This window comes from Monodelphis domestica, chromosome 5 (genome assembly GCF_027887165.1).
Source record: "Monodelphis domestica isolate mMonDom1 chromosome 5, mMonDom1.pri, whole genome shotgun sequence".
NCBI classification, from domain to species: domain Eukaryota; kingdom Metazoa; phylum Chordata; class Mammalia; order Didelphimorphia; family Didelphidae; genus Monodelphis; species Monodelphis domestica.
Window position 1 is genome coordinate 216,369,756 of NC_077231.1, and position 26,067 is coordinate 216,395,822.

At 37.5% G+C, this 26,067-nt stretch overlaps 1 protein-coding gene across 2 annotated transcripts in view; it reads left to right on the top strand.

The window, feature by feature from the left end:
- The window catches only part of AGK (acylglycerol kinase), a 119,016-nt gene that overhangs the window by 83,120 nt on the left and 9,829 nt on the right, over nt 1-26,067 (top strand). For both annotated transcript variants that reach the window (XM_001375516.4, XM_056799806.1), the window contains 6 exons: nt 1,400-1,494; nt 6,457-6,526; nt 16,206-16,285; nt 20,780-20,837; nt 22,565-22,712; nt 23,281-23,378. In XM_001375516.4, the coding sequence (XP_001375553.1) occupies nt 1,400-1,494; nt 6,457-6,526; nt 16,206-16,285; nt 20,780-20,837; nt 22,565-22,712; nt 23,281-23,378 (549 nt within the window). The remainder of the gene's footprint in view (nt 1-1,399; nt 1,495-6,456; nt 6,527-16,205; nt 16,286-20,779; nt 20,838-22,564; nt 22,713-23,280; nt 23,379-26,067) is intronic.

Consider the following 26,067-nt stretch of genomic DNA (forward strand, 5'->3'; position numbering starts at 1 on the left):
AAAACAGAGGAATTTGGAGATGTTTTTCCTGCTTCCAGAGGCAACTTAAACGTTCCCTAAGTGGTATGATAGATGATTTGGTATGGGCGGGTGAATATAGGACTAGAGAGCCCAAAGAGAATCTTTCCTCACCAGACTGGAAGTCAAATAATGTGAATAACCAAATTTAAAGGAAAAAATTTTTTACTAATGTACTAAGGGAGATTGTCCTTTAAAAAAAAAAACAAAAACAAAAAACGCTTACCTTCTATCTTAGAATCCATAGTGTATATTGATTCTAAGGCAGAAGAGTGGTTAAAGGTCATACAAGTAGGAAATATCTGGATCCGTATTTTAACTCAGAACCTTCCCTTTCTAGGCATGGCTCTCTGGCTACTGAGCCACCTAGCTTCCCCAAGGGAGATTGCCTTTAGTTACTAGTTGCATTTCCTTCATAGCAAAAGATTTGTTCTAGGTAGGGTTTTTTTTTTTAATCCCTCTCAGTACACAAACCAATAAGCAGCAATCTTCAACATGTTTTGTTCTGCCATTCAAGGAAATCCAATGATTACTGAGAGTAATGGGAGGCTTAACTATTTTTTCATGCCTCAACTAGGCAAGTAGCATAGCTTGAAAGACCCTTCCAGAGAAAAGAGAAGTCACACAGTATATTTCTAAGATGATGTCTTTTTGCATCCTCAAAAACAGATATAGATGATATGGGTAGAGCTCATAGGGCCCTTAGAGGTCATGTAGTACAATTCTTCATTTTACAGATGAGGAAATTGAAGTTCCAATAGGTGAAGGGGACCCCTATAGAGGGTTGCCTTGTTAGTGAATGAGCTAGGATTTGAACCAACTCTAAATCTAAGTTTATTGTTCTTTTCGTTATACAATTGCCTCCTTCTGTCATATTGTACTCTTATCTTGTCTGTCTCATGAAACCAGAGGTTTATAAAATTTAGACAATAAAAATTAATTCTGATTTAATTTTTATGAAAATATTTTAACTAGTATAAAAATACTCATTAGATTAAAAAGTAAATCTGGTTTAATTTTAATCAGATCTATGGGTCTGAATTCTCTATTCAGCACTTGCAAATTGGAGGGTATGAGTACTCAATTGAATCTGTTCCTCTGTTTCTTATTAGTATATTTCCATCAGTCTTTATGATCAAGACCTTGTTCTTCTCATAGAGCTCTTTTCTAATTTATTGACATTAGTGAGTGCTTCAGAGACTTTGCCAAATTCTAAATTATTTATTCATTAATTGTCTGGTTTGGAGAAATGCCCAACTACTGATAACCAGGGTGTTATTTCCAGGCCTAGAGATAATGCTGTCATAACTAACACAGCTTTGCTTTTTGCTTAACCTAATTTCTTTAAATTCTTTCCTTACTTTTTTTTCTACCTTTCCAGGTTACCTTCAGTAAGATTCCCATAGGATTTATCCCACTGGGACAGACCTGCAGTTTGAGCCATACACTCTTCCCTGAAAGTGGAAACAAAGTCCAGTAGGTTGTGCATGTGGGAAATTAATAATAAATGTGAGGGAAGAGAAGGAAGAATTTGCTTGAATGATGGAGCTTGTGTTAAAGTACTGTTTATAGTTTCACAAATTATATGAATGGAAATGATAATGATAAATCAGTATATCAAAATTTCTGGGATGTAGCTAAGTCAATTATCAGGTCAAAAATTATATCCCCAGAAACATATTCAGTAGAAAAGGAGAGTATTAATAAATGAATATTCATTTTAAAATTAACCAGTAAATCCCAAATGAGCAAACAAGAGGAAATATTGAAAATTAGAGGCGAAATTCATTAATTAGAAGCCAAAATGACTATATATAAGTCACAGGGAGGATGATAGAGGTGAGTAAGATAGTTATAGTATATATATTATATGGTAATATAGTTATAAATGTCCCTGCAGGGTTGTGGGCTTATAATTATCAAGATTGAAGATATTTGGGAAAAGATAGTTCTTGAGGCCAAAAATAGGAATGAATGCTTCAGTAAATGTCTTATCTCTCAGGCAGTATCAGTTAATAATTCTTCTGGTGCACCATCAGTAGGACTTGTACTTGAAATCATGAGCTTTGTTTTGTTTTCAATGGTAGTAATAATGATCCATCTTTCCAGGTCCCATTGTCAAAAGTATTGTACTCTCGTGAATAAGATATATCCAGGAAGCTGAGAGAAGCCATTGTTAGGATTAAACCTACTCTTTGGTCTCATTAGTGTAACCTTATAAACAAATGAACTTAGGACATAATATTATTCCCTCTTAGGAGTAACTTCAGTAGACTGAATGAGTATGTTCAGCAAAAAATGCAAGTGCAGCTCTGGCCCCGAAAATCACAAACTTACATTGTTTTTACCACTTTTCAACAGGTGAAGAATCTTGAAATAAATCAAGAGAATTAGCATGTGTCACCTCTACTGTTCCCTCAAAAAAAATCTTATAAACCTGGTCTTATAGTGATTTGTTGTTGTTTTGTATGTATGTATATTTCACATCTGTTTTATATCTTTCAGACACTTCTTAGTTTGTTTTAGTGGTTACAAAGTTCTAGGCAAATTAATGCTTCTCAAAGTATATGTTTTTTGCCTTCCAAATAGTACCTCTAATATTTGGCATGTAAACAAACTGAACCTAATGATTTGGCACTTAATTCAACAAGTAGCATTCATTTTATCCCCAGCCACCCTGAAATCAGAGAGAGATGGGAAAAAGAAACAAACAGTTAAATTAGCTATGCCTGTTCTCTTCAGGTAAGATTTTCAGAGAGGCAGATGAAAAACATTGATTTGATAAAGTTTTCCTGACATAAGCCTCCTTCTGTGGTTTGTGTCCTGATTGCTTTTGAGATTTTCTCTTTTTTCCTTGTGGTATTGATTAGTTGACCTGCTTTAGTCAATATTTCCTTGCTACAAAATTTAGGAAATGTAGAGGCAGAACCTTTCTCTTGGAGGACAATTTTCTTTAGAATTTTATACCTATCCTCATCCTTAATACCTTTCTCTTATTCTCATCCCTTATGTCCTGAGGCTACTCTTTCTCAGGCTAAAGGACAAACTCCAGTTTAGGCTCGCTTATCCCATAATTAAAATATTACTGTTCATTTTGCTACCTTTTTAAATTAAATTAAAATTAATTTGTAAGCATACCTCAAGGCTCTTGTGTAATCAAATCAGCCAAGCCTACGTTTTGAATTTTTACAGCCTCTGATAATATGACAGGTGCCTAAGGCCATCTAAAGAGAGCAAGATATTGCTTTTTTTGCACTTCTGTCAGGATTTGTTATACCATAATTACCTTCGAGAAAAAAGAACCTTGAATGTCAGGATTATTCAGGTAAATGAGTTGAGGATCCTATTATAAAAATCCATTCTGCTATTAACACAAAAATGTGTTGATATCCTGAAGAGTTACTTTTCAATGCTTTGGACAGCTGTTGAACAATGACACTTTTAAGGCCACAGAGCTGATTGACTTCTGCTCTTCTACTTTACAAAGTAATTTGGAAAGAACATGCCTGAGTTTTTAAAGACAACACTATTCCACATTAAGGTAAAGATCTTTCTTTAAATCAACAAGTACTAAGCATTTAAATCTGCAGTAGTGTTCTTAGGGTTTTGCTTAAGGTAAATGAAATTTTTTTAGAGCCTTCAGTATTTCTGGTTAAAAAAAATTTTTTTTTTTAGATGAACATAATTGAAGTGACTGAACGATTTTCCCCTTTCCTCAAGTAACTCATCCCATACTTTAAACTGCTAAGTGCTCTATTTTCTAAAGATAAGTAATTCTGCCCCTTGAAGACAAAAGAGAGAAAGTGATGTTCAGGTGGACTCCAGGCTGCTTTCTCCTTTTTCTCTTTTTGGAGATGTACTGCAAGTAGCCCCTGCACAGAGAGGGTGGCTAGGGGATGAGAAACTTAGGTTCATACTTTACCCCTGATTCCTACTGGCTTTATGGCCCAGGGGAAATCATGCCTCTAAGCCCATTTCCTCACATAATATTTCATTATGTAATACCAAAAGTATTTACCTCATATGTTGGTAGAAAGATTAGTGATAATGTAGGCAAAACACCTTGTGAACATTAAAGTGCCTTGAAGTAGGGGCTTTTATCAGCTATTACCTGAAAGGTTTCTTTCTCCAAAATATCAAGAGAAAAATGGGTTAGTTCTCAAGTTTTAACCTGATTATTTGAGAATTTCGATTATATCTTAAGCAGCTGCTCAAATATGTATATTTTTGAAGACTTTTCTTAACTTTCATTCTCTTCAACCTCTCCATCTTCTCCTTAATAATTCTCTTCTCTAGATTTTTCAGGACATCACTCTCTGTTTCTTCTACATATCTAACTTCCCTGTCTCCTTTGTTAAATCCTCCTCCAGATCACACCATATAACCGTAGGTATCCCTCAGGATTCTGTCCTAGACCTTCATCTCTCCTCTCTTATTTACTTTACTCAGTGATCTCATCAGCTCCCATGCACTTAATTTTTATCTTTGTTTGGCCATGCTCTAATTTACTTATCCTGCCCTAACTTCTTTGTTGACCTCCAGGCTCACATCTCCAATTGTTTTTCTCACATCTTGAACTGGATGTCCAGTAAACATCTTAAACTCAACATATCCAAAACTGAACTCATTTTCTTTCTCCCTAACCTTTTCCCATCTAATATGTTCCCTATTATTGCCAAGGGTAACACTATCTGCCAGGCCCCCAGATTCACAGCCTTAAACTGTTGCGAAGATCCATAGATCTCACTTTTGCAATATATCTCAAATATGTCCCCCTCTCTCCTCTGAAACTGCCACTGCCAAGGTGCAGACCCTCATCAACTCATGCCTGAACTATTGCAATAGCCACTGGTGGTCCTGCTTGCCTCAAGTTTCTCCCAACTCCACTCCCTCCTCCATTCCACTCAGTGGCCACGATAATCTTCCTAAAGCAAAGGTGTGAGCATGTTATCATCCCCACAGTGGTTCCTTATCACTTCCAGGATCAAATACAAAATGCTCTATTTGGCATTCAAAGCTCTTTGTAACCTAATTCCTTCCTATCTTTTCAGGGTTTTTTGGACCTTATTCCCTAATGTACTCTTTCATTCAGTGACATGAACTTCTGTGCTGTTCTATGAACAAGAAACTCTGGCTCTTGGCTCCAAGCATTCTTTCTGCCTATTTCTCATGCCTAGAATGTTCTCTCTCCTCATCTCCACCCAATGGCTTCTCTGGCTTCCTTTTAAGTTCCAAATAAAATCTCATCATCTACAGGAATTTTTCTCCAACTCTTTAATTCTAGTATCTTCTCTTATACTTTTTTTAAAAGCTCCTCCCCCCCCCCAAAAAAAAACCCTGTATTTTTACTATAGTTGTCTGTAAGCATAGGAGTGAGCAAGAAGCAAAGGGTTGCTGGGTGGAGGGGCTTAAGTTTACTTATGTCCCATTTTTTCTGTATGTGGCTCCTTTGTATGTTTCCTTGTTATCTCTCCCATTAGATTATGAGCTCCTTGAGGGCAGTGACTTATCTACTACTCCTTTTTTGTATCCCTAATGTTTACTATAGTGCCTGGCATCATAGAAAGTACCTTATAAATATTTATGGGAGAGAATTTTTTGTGCCAGTAAATGCAAAAAATGATATGAATATGCTCTATCTTTTAGGAATTTAAGTTTTAAAACTAACAGCATTTAAAAGAATGTTGTCAATGATATACTTAGATTATGGGACTCAAAACTCCTTTAAGGTTATTGGAATTTAAATTCTAAGAGCTGGATGCCACCTCAAAGGCCATCTAACTCAACATGTTGTTGTTGACAAAACATGAAATTAGTTATTGCCCAAATTTTTAGCACCCCTTCCCAAAGTAAAACAAAACAAAACAACAACAACAAAAAAAAGCAATTAAAAAAAAACCTTTACTTTCCGTCCTAGTAAAAACTCTAGGACTAGGGGGCAGCTGGGTAGCTCAGTGGATTGAGAGCCAGACCTAGAGACTGGAGATCCTAGGTTCAAATCTGGCTTCAGACACTTCCCAGCTGTGTGACCCTGGGCAAGTCACTTGGCCCCCATTGCCTAGCCCTTACCACTCTTCTGCCTTGGAGCACACAGTATTGACTCCAAGATGGAAGGTAAGGGTTTTAATAAAACAAACAAACTCTAGGACAGAAAAACAAGGGCTAGGCAAACAGGATTAAGTGACTCACACAGGGTCCCTTAAGCAAGTGCAAGAAACTAAGTCACTAAGACTTTTGGGACACCCTGTAGAGTTCTTTTGATAGCTAGTTAGTTTCTAAGGTCAGATTTGAACCCAGATCCTCCTAACTCCAACATATATAGAGTGGGTAGGATACTGTTGTAATACCTTCGTCACAAAGTCAATGAATGGAAAGTGTTGCACCTGCCTTAATTGTGTCATACATGCGAATTATTCTGTCTACTTCCTTGTTTTTTAGGCATATTACAGATGCCACACTGGCCATAGTGAAAGGAGAAACTATTCCACTTGATGTGCTGCAGATCAAGGTGGGTAAAGTCATTGAATTACTGCTTGGAAATTACTCACCATAACCAGGTTCCTTTTATTTCACTGAAGCCCTTTAAAAAAAAATTTGTGGTAGGAGGTGCTAGTATGTGTAGGTAAAGATAGAAATCCATGACCTTGTTCCTAATTTTTATAATTACTTTGATGTTTGAAACTTCTTGTTTACATATTGAAGATGAACAAATATTTTTGTATTAAAAAAAGTATTCTATACTTGATTGAGTAAATGTTCAGGGCTCTTTAAAATCCATTCTAAGACAACCAATAAGATAAAAGCATACTTAAGGGACAGCCTAGTGTCAAGTGAATTGAAAGCCAAGCCTGGAATGAGGAAGGCCTGGGTTCAACTATGCCCCCAGGCACTTCCTTACTGTGCAAGTCCCTGGGAAAGTCACTTAACTCTGTTTGCCTGGCCCTTGCCCTTCTGTCTTAGAGTTGTTACTGAGACAGAAAATAAGGGTTTAAAAAAAAAAGATCAAAGCGTATTTTAAAAATGCTGCTAGTTACAGAAAAGGTTAGAATCTGCTGCTCTCAGATGCTTCATGTGGCTCTTTTATTTTTCTTGCTTGTGATACTGGTACAAATGAGGTTTTTTTCCCCTTTCCTTTTTTCTGCCACCACTCCCAACATGTCAGCCAGCCATGTTTGTTTTTATTAATGATTTCTCTGTGGCACAGTAGAGAAAATGTCTTGAGCCAGAAGATAGAATGGTTTGGCATCACAGTCAAAGGGAGATAGAAAGGACTCTTCTTCATACCTATCATTTCAGCACCATCTCTTTTTTCTTTTCTGTTTCAAATGTTCCTATTTCGTGTGTTGATGAAGCTATTGTCGGTTTATAACTACTCTTTATACTGGTTGTATAGCCAGGAAATGGAGAACATCCACAAATCAGTTCTTAGATTCTCAGAAATGTGGCTTTCCAGACTACTTTAGTTTCTTCTGCACCCAGGTAAAATAAATTTGGCCTGGCTTCTTATACCAATCTCTTAATAAAATAGGAAAATAAATTATTTAATTGTTATTCCTCTCTCTACCTGCAGCCTTTTCTCCCTCTCCTCTCCACCATGTAACTATATCCTTAGAGTCCTACTCAGATTCTAATTAGGCATGTAGTGAAGAATTCTCTGGATGCTAGTGTGGTTGAGTAGAAGACATTTTATCCCCATCAGGTCACTCTTTTGGTACCTATACTGATCCTTGCTAGATGACACCATGGATAGGGTACTGGATCTAGAGTCAGGAAGGCCTGAGTTTAGATGCTACCTCAGACACTTAACAAGCTTTCTGTCTGAATAAGTCATTCAACCTCTGTATGACTTGTTTTCCCTAACTATAAAATGGGAATAATAATAGCTTCTATCTCCCAGGGTTGTTGCGAGAATCAAGTCAGTTCATATTTATAGAGAATCTACCTCTTAACCTGGTACCTGCCCCAATTTTCTCACATAGGGACAAGTTTTTTGCACAGTCTGAAAACCTTAAAAGCACTATATAACTGTTAGCCATCATCATTACGATGATGATGATGCCTGAAATGTGCATGGAAACATCACTAGTGCTCTTCTTGTATCTCATTTAGAGGCTTTCTGATTATACCATTGAAGAACTGCTTTTATTTTTTATCTTTATTTCTCTAGCCATTGTCATTGTGTCTCAGACCAAATAAGTGTTTAATGTAAATGAATGAATGGCTTGTAAGATGAGATGAGAGAGAACCTCCATTTGTCTATCTACCTTCTCTTTTTTTCTCTAACAGACTTGTGGATGACCTATATGAGACTAGTAAATTTTTTAGTAGTCACTGATTAATTTCTCTTTTCATTTGAGGTCCTCTGGGCAAGTAGATGTGTTCCTTTCTAAAACCAAAAGGAGCCAATTTCTATTCTCTGCCCTAATAACTGTTCAGCTTGGCTAATTCCTTAATAAGTCTCCAGCCAGGCTCACTTGGGATGTTATTCAACAAGTAGAGTTTTGTTGTTGTTTTAAGTTTTGTCTAACTCTTTGTGACCCCATTTGGAGTTTTCTTAACAAAGATACTGGAATGTTTTGCAGTTTCCTTCTCCAACTCATTTTACAGAGGAGGAAACTGAGGCAGAGAGGGTTAAATGACTTGCCCAGGGTCACATAGCTAATAAGTGTCAGAGGCCAAATTTGAATGCTAGAATTTTGAGTCTTCCTGATTCCAGGCTGGGCATTTCATCCATTGAGCTACCTAGCTGCCCAGTAAGGCATGAATTATCCCTATTCAATTCATTTAAATACTTTGAAGGTGAACGTCTGACCCTGCTGGACCCTCTAGGTGCCTTGAAGGACTATAAAAATGAATAAGATATAGATTCGTGCTCTTAAGAAATTTTCAAACTTGAAGATAAGGGTATATCTGTACTCTATCTGATATCTCTGTATCTGATACAATACCACACCAACACTACCCTAGGAAAACACCTTGTGATTTTCTAGGGTAGTGTTGGTGAAGTCTTGGCATGTGTGCTGAAGACATTTTTTTGCATGCCCCCGTCCCTCTATCTAGCCTCCCAAAGCAAGCACTTCCTTCACTCTGGGGTAATGTTGGGGGCTCACAGGCAGCTTGAAGTTGTAGTTTGGGCATGCAAACTTGAAAACCTTCCCCAAGAGACACTGTCCTAGGGGAATATCTATAGGATAGTATTCTTTCTTAATCCAGGGTTAAATCTTCTAAGACTAGTTCTACCAAAAATTGAATCTACCCAGGTATCCTTTATTCTAGGCCTAGGAGCCCTCATAATTTAGAAAAGCTCACCTTCTCCAAGTTAGAGTTTTATTAATCTTTTGCCCAAGAAAGTAATTCTTCAACTGAGAATCTCATAGGTATCTTCTTACCTTCCTACTTCAGTCAATGTTCTATTCCCCCATTTTCCTACAACCTTATTTTGAAAAACATTCAACTTCATTAACAATGACAACTCCCTGTATTAAAAAAAAATCCACCTGTATATTAGCAACTCATACCTCCAAGTGGCACTCATTTCCTTTGAAATAGTTGCTATGGTGAATCTACCTCTTAACCTGGCACCTGCTCCAGTTTTCTCACATAGGGACAAGTTGTTTGCACAGTCTGACTATCTTTTTACTGCTAAGCCTTCCCAGAAGAGACTCAGGCTTTTATTCTTTTGCTTTAGAATTACTGATCACTATAGTAATACACCTTAGCCACCTTGGTTAGCCCTTAGGGATCTGGACCTGCCTGTGGTAAAGGAATTTTTTTTTTAATTTAGAAGATTTTATTTATTCAATTTAGAACATTATTCCTTGGTTACAAGAATCATATTCCTTCCCTCCCTTCCCCCTATCCCTTCCCATAGCCAACACACAATTCCACTGGGTTTTACATGTGTCCTTGATCAGAACCATGTTGATGTTTGCACTAGGATGATCATTTAGAGTCTACATCCCCAGTCATATCCCCCTCGACCCATGTAATCAAGCAGTTGTTTTTCTTCAGTGTTTATGCTCCCACAGTTTTTCCTCTGAATGTGGATAGTGTTCTTTCTCATAGATCCCTCCAAATTGTTCAGGGACATTACATTGCCACTAATGGAGAAGTCTATTACATTCGATTGTACCACAATGTATCAGTCTCTGTGAATAATGTTATCCTAGTTCTACTCCTTTCACTCTGCATCAATTCCTGAAAGTCATTCAAGTTCACGTGGAATTCCTCCAGTTTTTTAGCACAATAGTATTCTATCACCAACATATACCACAATTTGTTCAGCCATTCCCCAATGGAAGGGCATCCCCTCATTTTCCAATTTTTTTGCCACCACAGAGTGCAGCTATGAATATTCTTGTACAGGTCTTTTTCTTTATTATGTCTTTAGGGTACAAGCCCAGCAGTGCTATGGCTGGATCAAAGGGCAGACAGTCTTTTATCGCCCTTTGGGCATAGTTCCAAATTGCCCTCCAGAATGGTTGGATCCATTCACAACTCCACCAGCAATGAATTGATGTCCCTACTTTGCCACATCCCCTCCAGCATTCATGACTTTGCTGTCATGTTAGCCAATCTGCTAGGTGTGAGGTGATATCTCAGAGTTGTTTTGATTTGCATCTCTCTGATTATAAGAGACTTAGAACACTTTTTTCATGTGCTTATTAATAGTTTTGATTTCTTTATCTGAAAATTGCCTATTCGTGTCCCTTGCTCATTTATCAATTGGAGAATGGCTTGATTTTTTTTTTGTACAATTGATTTAGCTCTTTATAAATTTTGAGTAATTAGACCTTTGTCAAGATTTTTTTCCCAATTTGTTGCTTCCCTTCTAATTTTGGTTGCATTTGGTTTTATTTGTACCAAACCTTTTTAATTTAATGTAATCAAAATTATTTGTTTTACATTTTGTGATTTTTTTCTAACTCTTGCTTGATCTTAAAATCTTTCCTTTCCCAAAGATCTGACATGTATACTATTCTGTGTTCACCCAATTTACTTATGGTTTCCTTCTTTATGTTTAAGTCACTCACCCATTTTGAATTTATCTTGGTGTAGGGTGTGAGGTGTTGATCAATTCCTAATCTCTCCCACACTGTCTTCCAATTTTCCCAGCAGTTTTTATCAAATAGTGGGTTTTGGTCCCCAAAGCTGGGATCTTTGGGCTTATCATAGACTATCTTGCTGAGGTCACTTACCCCAGGTCTATTCCACTGATCCTCCTTTCTGTGTCTTAGCCAGTAACAAATTGTTTTGATGACCACTGCTTTATAGTATAGTTTGAGATCTGGGACTGCAAGGCCACCTTCCTTCACATTTTCTTTCATTATTTCCCTGGATATCTTTGATCTTTGGTTCTTTAAAGGAATATTTCAAATGGTATATATATATATATGTATATATTTATATATGTCCAGCCGCTCATAATTTGAGCAGTGGCTCTTTGAGAACTTTGATTTTAATTGCTCTTCTTCCCCCACTGGGCTTGTTTATTGCCTATAATACAATATGGTGCCAAATCCTATCAATTCTACTTTCATAGTATTTGTAAATACCTGATTTTCTGGTCCATTGCAGTATCCTTTTGGTTGGGTTTTCTGCTTCATCTCTACCCCCCATCTAGTTCATCCTCCTCTACTCAGCTATCAAAATTATTTTTCTGAAGAGGAAGTCTTCCAGTAAACTCCCCCTCCCCAATCTCCCACCTCCACATAAATATAAAATCCTCTGACTCTCAAGACCCTTCATCATAACCTGGCACCCTCCTACCTTTCAAGGAAACTGACCCCTTACTTTCTACCATGTACTCTTTGATCCAAGGTCACTGACCTCCTTGCTCTTCCTCACATTGGACATTACTTATCCCAACTCCAGGCATTTTTTCTGGTTGTTCTTTATACCCATTTCATCTCTACCTTTTTGTTTCCCTCTTTTTTTTTCAAATCCCAGCTAAAAATCCCACATTCCTCAAGAAGCCTTTAATTATTAGTGTTTTCTTTCTGTTGATGATCTAACTAAATCTTGTTTGTATATAGTTATTTTTATATTGTTCTCCTTATTAGGCTGTGATGTCCTTGAGAATAGGGATTGTTCTTTGTGTTTCTTTGTATCCCCTGTATTTAGCATAGTGCCAGGTTCATTGTAAGCACTTCCTAAATACTTATTGGCTGATGTGATTGCCACATCTCCCTTTATCTATATAGTGGGTTCATTATATTTAGTTAAAAGCAAAGGAAACATTACCACATGCCTTCCATTTTGAATCTCTTATATAGTGGGTCTCCTTCTAATACACTGATAGTGAGCCCTAACTTACTCTTCTCCCAGGATGAAATCCTTTGGTAGCATGCCTAGATTTGAGGAAAATTAGACTCCAATACCAGACCCCAGACCCCAGACCTTTACACACAGAAACAACCATATGAGTTAACAGACTGGTACAAAAGCTACCCTTTCACAGAAGGAAAAGTAGGGGACCTGAGAGCTGGACTCCCTTGATATGCTGACTTGGATGCTGTCATACTTTGCCATTTCTTAGATTTTCATCAGAGGCAATAATTCCTGAGAATGTTTTTTCTCAATAAAAATGATATTTTTTTCCTTCAGTATTTTATATTGTTTGTTTCACCAGTCACAAGTTGGCATCTTCTCTACTGATATAGTTCAAAACCTCTACAAGCCTTAGGAGATAAAATGCTATGACCAGAAACCATCTCTGGGTCATCAGCCTTTTGGTGGTGAACCTTTCAGGATTTCTAGTCTGGTTTTCAAATAACTATACAACTCATCACCAGCAGACTCTAACTTGGGTTAAGCAGGCATTGTTAGAGCTTAAGCTTCACCATCATAGCCTTAAAGAACCCAGAGTTGTCTATCTTCACACTATAGCAAGATATCAAAATAAACCTTTAGTTAAAGATTGCTATTGAAATTCATAATATGATTTTCTTCTCTTCCCAATAATTTTAATATGACCTGTATTTTATTTCTAACACTCTGTGATTTCAAAAAGGATTTTTTTCTTAAAAGCTTTTTAGGGGGCAGCTGGGTAGCTCGGTGCATTGAGAGCCAGGCCTAGAGACAGGAGGTCCTAGGTTCAAATTTGGCCTCAGCCACTTCCCAGCTGTGTGACCCTGGGCAAGTCACTTGACCCCCATTGCCTAGCCCTTACCACTCTTCTGCCTTGGAGCCAATGCACAGCATTGACTCCAAGACAGAAGGTAAGGGTTTTTAAAAAAAAAAAAAGCTTTTTAATTTTTTCAGTTAGCAACCTTTTAAAAAATTAATCTGTTCTTACTATCCCTCCCCCATTAAACAATTAAAAAAAAAAGGTCTCAATGAATAGCTGCATAGTCTAGCAAAATGAATTCCCATATTATCAGTATCTGAAAATGCTTTTTAAGTAAACTTGTCAAATGACTGGTATGTTTCATCTTTGTTTTTTTTTAGATTCATGGTTAATTAGAGTTTTAAAATCTTTCAAAGTTGTTTTTCCTTATAATGTTACTGTTATTGTATAAATTGTTGTATTTTCACTCACTTTTTTATGAATCAATTTGTATAGATCTTCCAGTTCCCTCTGAATTTGTCCATTTACTCATTTCTAAACAGCACAATAGTATTCCATTATATTCATAAACCATAATTTTAGCCATTCCTGGATATGCAAATACTCTTTTAATTTCCAGTTTTTATATTTTTAATAAAATAACCAAAAACAGGGTGAAACTTAGCCTGACAACCACTCATGACATATATAAGAATGGTTCTCCTGCAGCCCTGGATTCATCTATATTCTTTCTCTAAGGTTTAGTCCATATCATTAATTACTAAATACCTCTAGATCAATTTGATTTCAAGTTCATTTCATCAAGGTTGATATCACTACTGTTTCTCTGTCTGTGTCCTCAGGGAGAAGAAGCCTTGTTGATTGCTTATATTTAATTTCTTCTATCTCCAAAGGTATCCTCAAATTAAAACCCCTACTAGATAAATCTCATATGTGACTTTTCTTCTGCAATTGTACTTTTCTAAGGACTTATGCCAAATTTCTATCCTACAGAAATTATATATGTATGTATGTATGTGTATTTATATGTGTATACATATATATCTTTCATATCAACCAAAGCAGAATCTTCCCATCTACTCTTTTAATATTTTCTTCCCAGGAAATCATTCTACACATACTAAGATGAAATATGAGCTACTAGATGTAGCTTTATATTGGGACACTCATAAAAAGTCTATTCTGGTAGATCTACCAATTTTTGTTGTGATCCATTGGGCCTACAGGTATCCAAAAGAGCTTGTCAACAAACTAACTCTTCTGCTTTGAGTTAAGGTAGAAAATTGTAAAGTTAAAACCAGTTCAGCAACAATTTGGCCATGATTGCAATTCTGAGGGATATTTTCATCCAGAAATGCAAGTCCCTTCCACTATATTTTGCCAGTGCATTGTTGCTTGGTTCTAACTTTTTTTTTGGGGGGCGAATATCAGTCTGATAGTAGCTACTTAATGATTTTACCCCATTCTCTACCAGGTTTTATAGCTATAGTAGTCATGTCTAGGGATTTTTTTTCCTCTTTGGAAAAAATCCTAGTTATTTAGCAATATTGTATGATGATCAACTGTGAAAGACTTAGTTACTTTTGGCAGTACAGTGAGCTGAGCAATTCTGAAGGGCTTATGACAAAGAATGCTATCCATCTCCAGAGAAAGAACTGTTGGAATCAGATGCATATCAAAATATACTATCACATTAGTTTGTATCACAAAGTATACTATCACAAAATAATATTATTTTGTGTTTCATATGAGTATTATCTTACAACAGTGACCAATATGGAAGTTTGTTTTGCATGTATAACCCAGATCAAATTGCTTATCATCTCTGAGAAGGGGAGGGAAGGGAGGGAGACAATTTGAATCCTATAATTTCAGAAAATGTATGTTGAAAATTGTTGTTATATGTATTTGGGAAAATACAATATCTGAATTTTTTTTAAATCTTAAAATTTTTTTTTAATCCTAGTTATTAGAGTTTATTTTCTCTGGAGTCATATCATTCCAGGCAGCTTTTCCAGAGCCCATCCTTCTTCCTCTCTAAAGCATTCTGGGCTTACTCCCCATTGCATCTTACTACCTTCCTTGATCTTCAGACTACATTTGAAACTGGAGATGTTTACCATGTAGCACTTAAAGAGCAAAATGCCCTTTCAAAACCCCATCAGGAATTATGGACATTTGCACAGGCCCATCTCCCATCCCTCCCCCAAGGATTCTAAGAACTTAGAAATATAGGAAACCAGGACTGTGCCACCAACCCCAAACAGGTAATAGGATAGTCATCATGGCCAGTCTTTCTGAGAAACTCTATTCTGCTAGTGCTCTGATCCCAGTTACGAATTCTTGGACTGATAAAGGTGGCAGGCTCAAATCAACTTTGCCCTTGTATAAAGTAAATGAGAGAAAAGAAACAAAAAAATCATCTCCTAAATTCTGCATGTTAGCCTATATCATACAAACTTTTTTGCTTTAGAATTTTTGGTAGCAACACTTTGATGTCAGCAGACCCCTGGATTAGAATGGCCAAAGATTGGCCCCTTTGAAAAGTATTGCTTAAGCAGCATTTTTGAGGCTTGTCATTGTGTAGAGTATAATCTGTCTTGTTTCTTTTCTCCTTTCTTTTTTTAAACCCTTATCTTCCACCTTAGAATCAATACTATATATTGGTTCCAAGGCAGAAGAACAGTAAGGGCTAGGCAGTGGGGATTAAATGACTTGCCCAGGGTCACATAGCTAGGAAGTGTCTGTGGCCAGATTTGAACCCAGGACCTCCCATCTCTGGGCCCAGCTCCCAATCCACTGAGCCATCCAGCTGCCCCCTCTGTTTTGTTTCTTTAAAATTTTTAAAGGATTTTAATAATTTAAATGGCTTTAAAAAAATCAAGAACACTTCCTCTACACTAATGTATAGTAAAAGTCTCTTATGGCTAATATGGAAATAGGATTTGAATGCCTTCATATGTATAATGTATCTATTACTTGCCTTCTCAATGGGGGGAGGAGTAGGAGAGTTTTGAAATCAGAATTTTTAAATGATGCTTAAATTTTTTTAATGAAAAATTGTTAGTATGATTGCATTTGTTGGAGTCATTAACCTTAATTTCCTGTTAACTTCCAGGGAGAAAAGGAACAGCCTGTGTTTGCATTATCTGGCCTCAGATGGGGATCCTACAGAGATGCAGAAGTCAAAATTAGCAAGTAATCTTGTATTTTGTGAATGTGATTTTTATTTCTTTTTATTCTCTTTAATTATTGGAGTTTTCATTGAGTGATGATGCCAGTTTAAATATACATATGTATGTATGTACACACACACACACATACATATATTCTCTCTATTCATTTTGGGTTGTGGAGATAATTTCAGGGTTGTGACTTAAAATCTAGATTAATTGGTCACCAGGGGAAAAAATCCCAAATAAAATACCCAAGTCAGTCTGGAAATATATGGTAATTTTAATTAATATAGAAGGAAGGATTTTAAGGAGAAAGAGGGAAGAGGGTATAGAATTTCTCCCACCTGCCCTGTGCCTGGGGGAGTTCAAGATCTCCGCCACTAGGTCTCTGAAGGAGATTAGAGGCTTCTAAGAGAATAAAGTTTGGAAAGTAAAGGAGGAAAAACTCAGCCAGAAACTCATCACTGAACCGGACAATAACTGTAGCCACGCCAAGGTGCTGAAAGGCCCAGCACACTGCCACCAGCCACCTCTCTGCTGCCAAAGGTACAGGAGAGAGGAAGTGAAGTAAAATATATAGACTTTTTACTCTTGTGTCCCCTCCTCTAAATTTTCAAGTCTACCAATCATATCAGAGGCTTTTCTCCAGGACTGCCCATTCTTTAGTTTTCATCTTCTTTAATTAGATTATATCTTTTGAGTTACTTAACACTTCTTTGTTAAGTTCACCTTTTGTTAGTTACTTAACCTTTTTGTGATTAATTACCCTTTATAGTTACTTAACACCTTTTTGTATTAAGATCTTAAAATAGACTTAGCTTAAAGTTCTAGCTTCACTATAAAATAAGAACTAAGTACCTTCATTGTTCAATCAGGAGATTACAATTTTATCTTCTCCATAAAGTAAGATCTAAGTAGGGTGGAGTAATCTAAATTTCACAAAAATACTTCATTTTTTGTGACGTTTCTTTTCACCCAGTTTGACAGACTTCTATGTTGAGTTTTGTTTGAATTGTAGGGGTGGAGATTATTTTTGGGAAAACTATCTTTAATACAGAGGTGATTAGAACTTCCTATCTTATTAACACTAGGTCAGTGATATTTGAGGAAGATAGTAGACTCACAGTTTAATGAGGGTGAGAATGTCAGAGTTTGGAGCCATAACCGTTGTACCCTTGATATGTCAAGTCTTGTTTTTATACTAAATGGGGTGATGTTTGCTCACTTTCCCAGACTTTTTCTTGACTTTCATTTTTATCTTAGAGGTGGGTTCTGTTCTCAGGGTAGCGGGTGCACTCTCTGCACGTTTCAGTTCTTCCAAGGTAGCATGATGGCCTATAGTTTGGGAGCTCTGAAACTACATCCCACTGCTGAGTCTGTCACCCATGGGACTGCTTATGGCTTGCAGAGCTCAGATTGCTGTGAACTACCCTGTACTGCAGTTTAGTGTCTAGCCTCAAACTTGGACAGGGGATTTTGGTCTCACTCTCGCCTTGATCAAGACAGGCACATTGTGGACTGCCTTGCCCTTGGGCTTGTAACTTTGCCTTGAGTTTGGGTAGGGGCTCTGGTCTTTGCTCTGTGCTTACACAGGTCAAGCATGCTAAGGCCTGTGGCTGCTATGTGGAAAAGTAGATAAAGTCAGGAAGACTCATCTTCCTGCGTTCAAATAGATTTTCAGAGACTTACTAGCTCTGTGACCTTGGGCCAGTAGTTTAACCCTGTTTGCCACAGTTTCCTCACCTATAAAATGAGCTGGGAAAGGAAATAGCCAACTACTCTAGTTTCTTTGTCCAGAAAACCCCAAATGGGATCATGAAGAGTCAGACATGACTGAAAGGACTCAAGAATAACCACAAAGGTATTTTAAGTGTTTGCCTATTGAATTGAACTGAATAATGAACTGTATCCTTGTGCCTCTTCTATTTCTAGACATAAAGTCTGTCATAGCAAAGTATTAGTTGGAGTTTATCCTATTTAGTAATGGGAGTATTGTTATATTCTATACATCATTCATGTCAATGTTGCTCATCCTTTCATTTGTATCTGTGCTATAATTTTTATTTTTAAAAACCTTCAAAGTTCAACAACTCACCACAGAGAATACCAGAGGGCCAATGGTGCAAATGCCAGATGCATTCAACACCAAAGTAGTGAAAATGTCCTAGAGTCTTGGCTGGGAATGCAGCTAGGCTCCATCTGGTGGCAGCATTGATCGGTGCACTTTAGAACACTGCTTAGTTTAACCTCTAAAAAAGGACTGTGTACCCACCAATTGAAATGTCCTGTTTGTACAATGGAAAGAAGCAGGCTAATAGAATTGATTTCCTAGCCTGTTGAATAGCATGATGCTAAGTCACAGCTACTGGAACGTGAGAGGACCAGGCAGTTTAGAAATTCGAGGCCTCAGCAGGTAAATGGAGAGACTTTATCTGTTCTGCAGCTGAAGAAATAGAATTTTTGTAGGAAGCAAACCATATAATTAAGGAAAGTTCAGTGCTCTTTCTGATCAATGGAGGTCATATCATTCTCCTGATTAAAAACTTTAATAGCTTTCCATTCCCTAATAGAACATGGCATAACCCCATATTCTGGCTTTGAATCTGAGGTGGCATTAAAGACTCCCCATAATCTGCCCCTATCCTACTTACCTGATCATATCTCTTATTCCTCAATGGACTATAACCTCCTTAAGGGCTAATACTTCTTGTGAAGATTTAGCCTCACTATGCCTTACATATGTTAATCACTAGTCAAACTGAATATGTGTACTTATTTCAGGCCTTACTGGTTTATACACCTTGACTATTTCTGAATCCATATCTCTTCTCATGCTCTTGCCCCAGACAATAATGCTCTCTGAGCTCATCTTCCTTTCTAAATCTTGTTCTTCTAGAACTATCTCAGATTCCTCTTTCTTCTTTATGCCCTTCCCAATAACTTAAAGCTTATATATATATTATCCTTTCCTTCTCAAAACCCTTAGCAATTAGTGTCTATATGATGTCTTGGTACTAGATTGTATTTATTTTAGTGTTTTATCATGTAGTGGAATGTTTTAGAGACCCAAGAGGGTCATCACTCCCTATCTGGATTCTAAAGGTCAGATTCAGTCACATAATAGCGGGAAGATCTCAAGAAGGAAACCAGTAGCCATTTATTCTAGCAGGCCAGGACAGATTGCAAAAGAAACCACAGTCTACCCAATGTATGACATAAGAATCTCCTTACATACAGATTTTTAGGACAGCATTCACAAGTTAAACATTAGTCATAGTATCATTGTGTGAAACAAAGGAAAGAGGGTTATTTATGAAACACAAGTGGTTATACAAAAAGGACAGTATGCTATTGGAAAAATATGTATTCTTCACTATAGGAAATAGATCAGGGTATTATCGTCTGAGTAGAATTGTTCTTACTTAACTCAAGAGAAATCTGCTGGTTGGACCAGACAGAGAGGAGAACTTTTCCAGCCCTCTGCTGTCCTCTTCCTTTGGGTCCCAATAAGAAGTGAGAGCACAACACTGAAGAACAAAAGGCGCTGCAGCTTGTCCTTTGGCATACATATAATAAAATATGTATATGTGCTGCCAAAGTGAGCACCCACATTAGAAAATAGTTGAAGTCTATGCCTACAGTTCATTTGGGAAGGGGACTGTTGGCAGTTTCTCCCACAGTCATGTACTGTCTAGTGTTCTTCTGTTATTTTATATATGTTATCTCCCTGACATGATTATAATTTCCCTCAAGTACAGGAATCAAGTCACATATTTCTCTTGTATCCTTAATATTTGGCATAATCCTGAGCACTTTTAGGGACTCAATAAATGTCTGTCAAATTATATCAAGGACATATAATGTAAAATGAAAAGTCAGTTATTTATGAACTTTTAAGGTTCTACCTTGAGAACTTCTCAAACCCTGATGCTGGTCACCTATTCCTAGCAACTCATCATATAAAAATTTACTGCTTACACCCCATTTTATACTATTGCTCAACCCCCCATGCCAGCACATTAATACTAGTAGAAGCAGTCCTAATGAGCTTGCTTTCCTGTACAGAGACAATGCTGTCTTTTTTAAGTACTTCAGTGGATCTGAGTTCTGAGGGTTCTCAAGGTTAATTTCACAACCCAACCAAGCCTTCATATTTTCTGCCACTTTTGACCATATCCTCCTATCAGTCTTCCATAGGGGGTTTCCCCCCTCCTCACAGACATTAGATGGACTGATATCTCATCATGCAGAAATTTCTATTATTGACCCATACATGACAGGAAAAGAAGCATTTCTTTTATACTGGCACAAATTCATTTTCTGATCTTAGATCCAGGTATTCTCTTTTTATTTATTATCTTCTTATTACCTAAGGTACTTATCACTAAGTATTTAAGGATACAAACATTTACATTTATGTTGTGAATGGTACAGATCAGATGGATAGGACTTTTGGAAATGTTGCTGATTGCTTAATTTTCTAATTCATCTTTTAATTCATCTCAACTCTTTTCAGGTACTGGTATCTTGGACCATTAAAGACCAAAGCTGCTCACTTTTTTAGTTCTCTTAAGGCAAGTAAAACACAAAATATGAAAAATTATAATTATAAGGACATTGCATTTGTATATGTTGTACACATTTTTTGTTTATAGTAGGAAAGGGAAATGTGATTAAATGAGACATATTTCATCTCATTCTTTAGTGAAACTGTATATATATGAGGCTACATCTACAAAACAGGGAATATGTACCTAGACAGATTTGTTTACTTGTATATCTCTTTAACTGTATTTTATGAACAGATCTCAAGTGGAAGACATATTATTATTATTATATATTAGCAAAAGGATAAATGCATTTTGTATGATGGTGAAGGAAGAATCAAGATAATGAACTGGATTTTTAGATTGCAGAGTCTGGTTAGAAATAGATACTTTTCTTAAGAGATAGTCACAGATGGTTTTATATCAGAGGTTCTTAACTGGGCCTAGTGAACTTTAAATATATATATGTATCAGTGAAAACATTTCAATATAATTGGTTTTCTTTTTAGTTCTATGTATTTTATTTTATATATTTAAAAACATTCTGGGAAAGTATTTGACAAATTTCAACAAAGAGGTCCATGGTACAACAAAAACTGAAAAAGTGCTTTGTATGGAAGAGGTGGAATTAAGAAGTTACCTCTACCTCCCCTCTTAGAGTTATTATGTCCAAGGCAGAAGAATGGTAAGAGCTAGGCCATTGGGGTCAAGTGTCTTGCCCAGGGTCACACAGCCAGGAAGTTTCTGAGGTAAGATTTGAACCCAGGACCTCCCATCTCTAGACCTGAGTCTATATGAGTTGGACCACCTTTCTGCTCCAAGGAAAGAAAGAAATTTTTAAGATCTAAGGCAGCAAAGTCTATTTTGGAATAGGAGATTTGTGTGGCAATATATCAATGAGAGGCAGTCCCGTGGAAGAGTGAAGAGAACTGGCCTGAAAACCATGAAGACATGAGTTCAAGTCCTTTCCCTTGACATATACTGGCTGTTGTTACCTTACATAAGTCAGCTAACCTTACAGTACTCCAGACATCTCCCTAAGTTTAGCAGTTACAAAGAAGGTGTCCCCTGTATTGGTAAAAGGAATTTTCTCATCAGGAACTATCCTTCCTCTCTAGCACTGAAATCACAAATTTAATCCCTTTCCATATAAATGAAACATATCTTTGCCTGAGACAACTTTCAACTCTTGAATTACATATGATTCTTTTAGGCCATCTATTTTCGATATTAGAACACATTTTATTATATGCCCATTTGCAGGCTATATATATAAAACTCAGCACTGCTAAGCTCAGAAGTTCAAAAGGGAGGAGCTAATGTCTGAAAGACAAAAGAATCCAGGGATGGCCTGATTATAGCTTTGGAAGCAGACAATTAATATCTTTGTCTTTAAATTAAATGCTGTTGATATAATTTAATAGTTTTGTTTTTATCAGCATCTGTATACCTGAATTGCATTTGTTATGGAATGGCTCACTCTACATGCTTATTACTATTGGTTTGTTGTCTTCTTGGTGTATAACCTTCATAGTTTTCACCACCTGAAAGGAAAGTCTTGCATGCATTAAGTTGTTGGTCCAAAGGAAAATTTTCTTAAATCTCTTGGTGATAAAGAGTCAGCTCTAAGCATTCAGTCTTCAGATTCTGTTAAGGCCACACATTTCACAGGGAGGAAAGAGAGATTGTTCACTGCCCAGAATCTCCCAGAAGTTGTAATTGGCAACATTTTTTTAATCTTCATGTTAATTTAGGAATGGCCTCAGACACATCAGGCCTCTATCATGTATGTGGGACCCACTGAGAGACCACCCAGTGAACCTGAAGAGAAACCTCCCAGGCCTGCTTTATACAAGAGAATATTTCGAAGGCTTGCATCATGCTGGACACGTTCTCAGGATGGTGAGCAGGATATTGAAAGGACTGGGATACCCTCACTCTATTAAAACTGCCCTCAAACAGTTTCTCCTATCAATCAACAAGCATTTATGATGTGTCCACTGTACCAGGCATTATACTGGGGGTGAGGGATACAAATAGAGTAAAACAATCCCTTCAAAGGTTATTTGGTTCAGTCCTCTTCTTCCAGTAATGCCAGGATGTAAACTGCCCAATAAATTTGTCTGAGTTCTTCTCTGCCCCAACAGTAGTCATTATACAGCAGCACATGAAGCCCAATGCATGATAGTAAGAACTTTTTTTGCATGGCAAAGGAAGGAGGTTCTCTATTCATTTTGCTGCTGCTCCTGGTAGGGATGTTTCTTGCATGGATCTTCCACCCTAGTCCTGGCTCTACTCTGTGTATTAAGAGGTGTTCAATAAATAAAGCAAAGGTAGAGAGTAAGCAGAAAGCCTGGAGAGGCAAAATTAAATGAAGCTGAGCAGCTGATGGCCCCAGTCATTTATTTTGCATTGGTAGTAGCAGAACACTAATGGAAGTAATTGACCTGTGCCTAATGGATTCACACAGCCATCCCCCAGAAGAGAGAGCCAGAGGTCTGGAACAAAGTGCAGCTGTCCACCCTGGAGTTATCCATCTCGACCCGGAACAGTCAACCTGACCTGACGGTAAGAGGGTCATATTATAAATTACTATTTTGTGTCCTTGTTTTGGTTTTATTTTTTTTTTGCAACTCAGTATTTTGATTTGTGTCATGTGAATGAGTGAAGAGATAAAGGATAATAATGGGGAGGGGAGAACAGGGCAGGCGGAGGGATGATGAGATGCCAGTGAATCATAGAATATCAGATCTGGAAGAAACCTCAGAGAACCTGGAGTTTAACTTCTTCATTTTCTAGATGACAAGGCTAAGGCCCAAGGAGGTGAGGTTTCTTCAGGAGCTTTTCTTGTAGAACTGTAAGGGGTAAAATTTAGGGTTGGACTAAATATATTTTTAGTTGGCCAGCAGGGATTTAAATTCTAAATCCCAATGAAATACTCAAGTCAGAATGAAATTTTATGGTGGTTTATTTACAATAGAAAGAAGAAATTAAAAAATGAGAGAGAGGGGGGGGGAGGGGGAGAGGGGGAGAGAGGAAAAGAGGATAACTGCCTCAGCCTGATCTGAACCAGGTAGGAGTTCAGAGGCCTCAGCCAAGGGGTTGTCTTAAAAAAAATTAAAAGAAGGAAAGGAAGGGATGTACCCCCAAAGGGAGGAGGCTTGGGATTTTGGGTATGAGAGAGGAGGAAGGAGAGGAGAACCCCCCTTCTGCAAAGTGGGGTACAGGGGAGACAGCAGATGTAACGGGTTTGCTCAGAGAGAGGAGAGGGGGTATTGAAGATTTTCCCCCTTCTGCCTTCCCTCCTTAGCTAAAGCTTCTCTCCCCAATTTGCTCTTGTCCCTCTTGTTCCCCCTCCACTACTCAAGACCAAAAAGGTCTCCCCTTGATCTGTTCACTCACACTCAGCTTGGAGAACAGATAACTTTTAATGTTAACTCAATCAAGGCAATACAAAAGGAATGATGGGCAGGGAAGAATGGGAAAAGTAAAGTGGGAAAAAGATGGTCCCTTCTCTATCTAAACCCTTTTCCTCCCTCCTCAAGTTTGGGGGGAACTCAGGCCTTGGCAGCCTGAGCCCCCCTGAGAAAGTCAGGTTGACTCACCGCTGGGCAACAGGTGCTGAGGTAAAGTCTGCTCAGGTTTCTCTTCCCAAAGTCCCTCCAATTGGGAAGTGTTGGGGGGAAAGATTTCCAGTCACCAGCAGGAAAAATGGGTAACCCTCAGGAGAAAGTCTTTATCCACCTTCTCTCTTTGACATCTGAAGACCGAGAGACCCTCACTGCTCTCCCAGCCAGTCTTCTCTCCTCAGGAAAATCACTCCTGGGGCTCCTCCCCCATCGAGGTGATCAATTTCATATACTCTTCAGTCTGGCACTTTTTCTCTAGTGCCAGCCTCTATCACAAGGTCTCTCTCCAGAGGCTAGTGACTCCAGAAAGCCAAGGAAAAGGGAGTTGGCCTCACTCACCATGTGACAGTCTAAGGGAAGCAGTCTGAGGTCGCACACTGGAGCTCCTCCATGGTCAAGTTCCACTGCCAAGTCCCTCTCACAGGAAGTGATGCGAAATATTAAGGCAGTTCTTTACATCACTTCCTTTGTCTTACATGTACCAATGGTGGCTTAAACTTGGCTTTGGACAGCCCAGAAGGTTAGCCAGTTGTTTCTGATTTGTCACTTGCTAGCATGTGTGTCATAGACCTTCCTTCCCCACACTTAATCCTTAAGTGGGGGTGTATACATTCCTGGTTGCTAAAATTCTAAAGACTAAGCAAGGTGGAGTAAATCCAAAATTCACAGGATTCAAATCAACTCATTTCCAGTCCTATTATCTTCCTACCATACTATGGTGCTTTATATGACTGGGGAGGAGTTTTCCTTTGTTTGTTTTCAAGCTTCTTGGTCTCTAGTAAAGAATTTGGCCTTGAAATCACTGGTTTCTCACAGTTGTCTTCAGCTTTTCTGCCTTTGAGGTCACTTTGACAGAGCACAAAGCCTTGTAAACTATCAGCCCCATCAATTTACTCTTGTCGGTATGAATTTTAAAACATAATTTTATGTGATTTATATTTTGAGTCCAGGCCAAGGTCATAGATTGAATATTAAAAATCACTGATTTAGAAAGTTCCAATATTATTGTTAAAGTACCTTGTTTTTGTTTTTGTTTTTTTTTATATTGGTGAACTAATAGAAAAAGCATGTCCTCTGTGTCACTTGATGTGATGGGTAGGTCTTATTAGCTCATAGATGACTCATATGTAAAAAAAAATCAGTGAAGTCCCAAACTAGTTAGCCCTTCCATAAATTGGCAGGTGCAAAAAGGGGAGGAAAGCATGATCAGGATATTGACATTTTAAAGAATTAAACACTTGTTGAGTAAAACAAACTAATCACATAAAGAGTAGGGAAGAGTAGACAATGTTCCTATTTCTACCTGGATATGCTATAGAACTATTTAGAAGATGTTTTCACTTTTTACCATATGTGTCTCCACCCAGTCTGTTGGCTTTACCTTTATAAATCCTTGGTATTAGAATCTAGGAAGAAAGAGGTGTCATCAGGATCTAGACAACATATTTGTTTGTTTAGAATAACTTGAACTTTAATTGTAATTTGAATCTAAAGTTAAAATTAGGCAGAGGAAGAAGAGAAAGAGTCCCAGGGCATAGATGTAATAGCCATTCTTAAATGAACTAAGAAAAGCTGATTAGTCACAAAAAGTAAAACAAAGTCAGTGCAGCTTAAGTTTTAAATGTTTC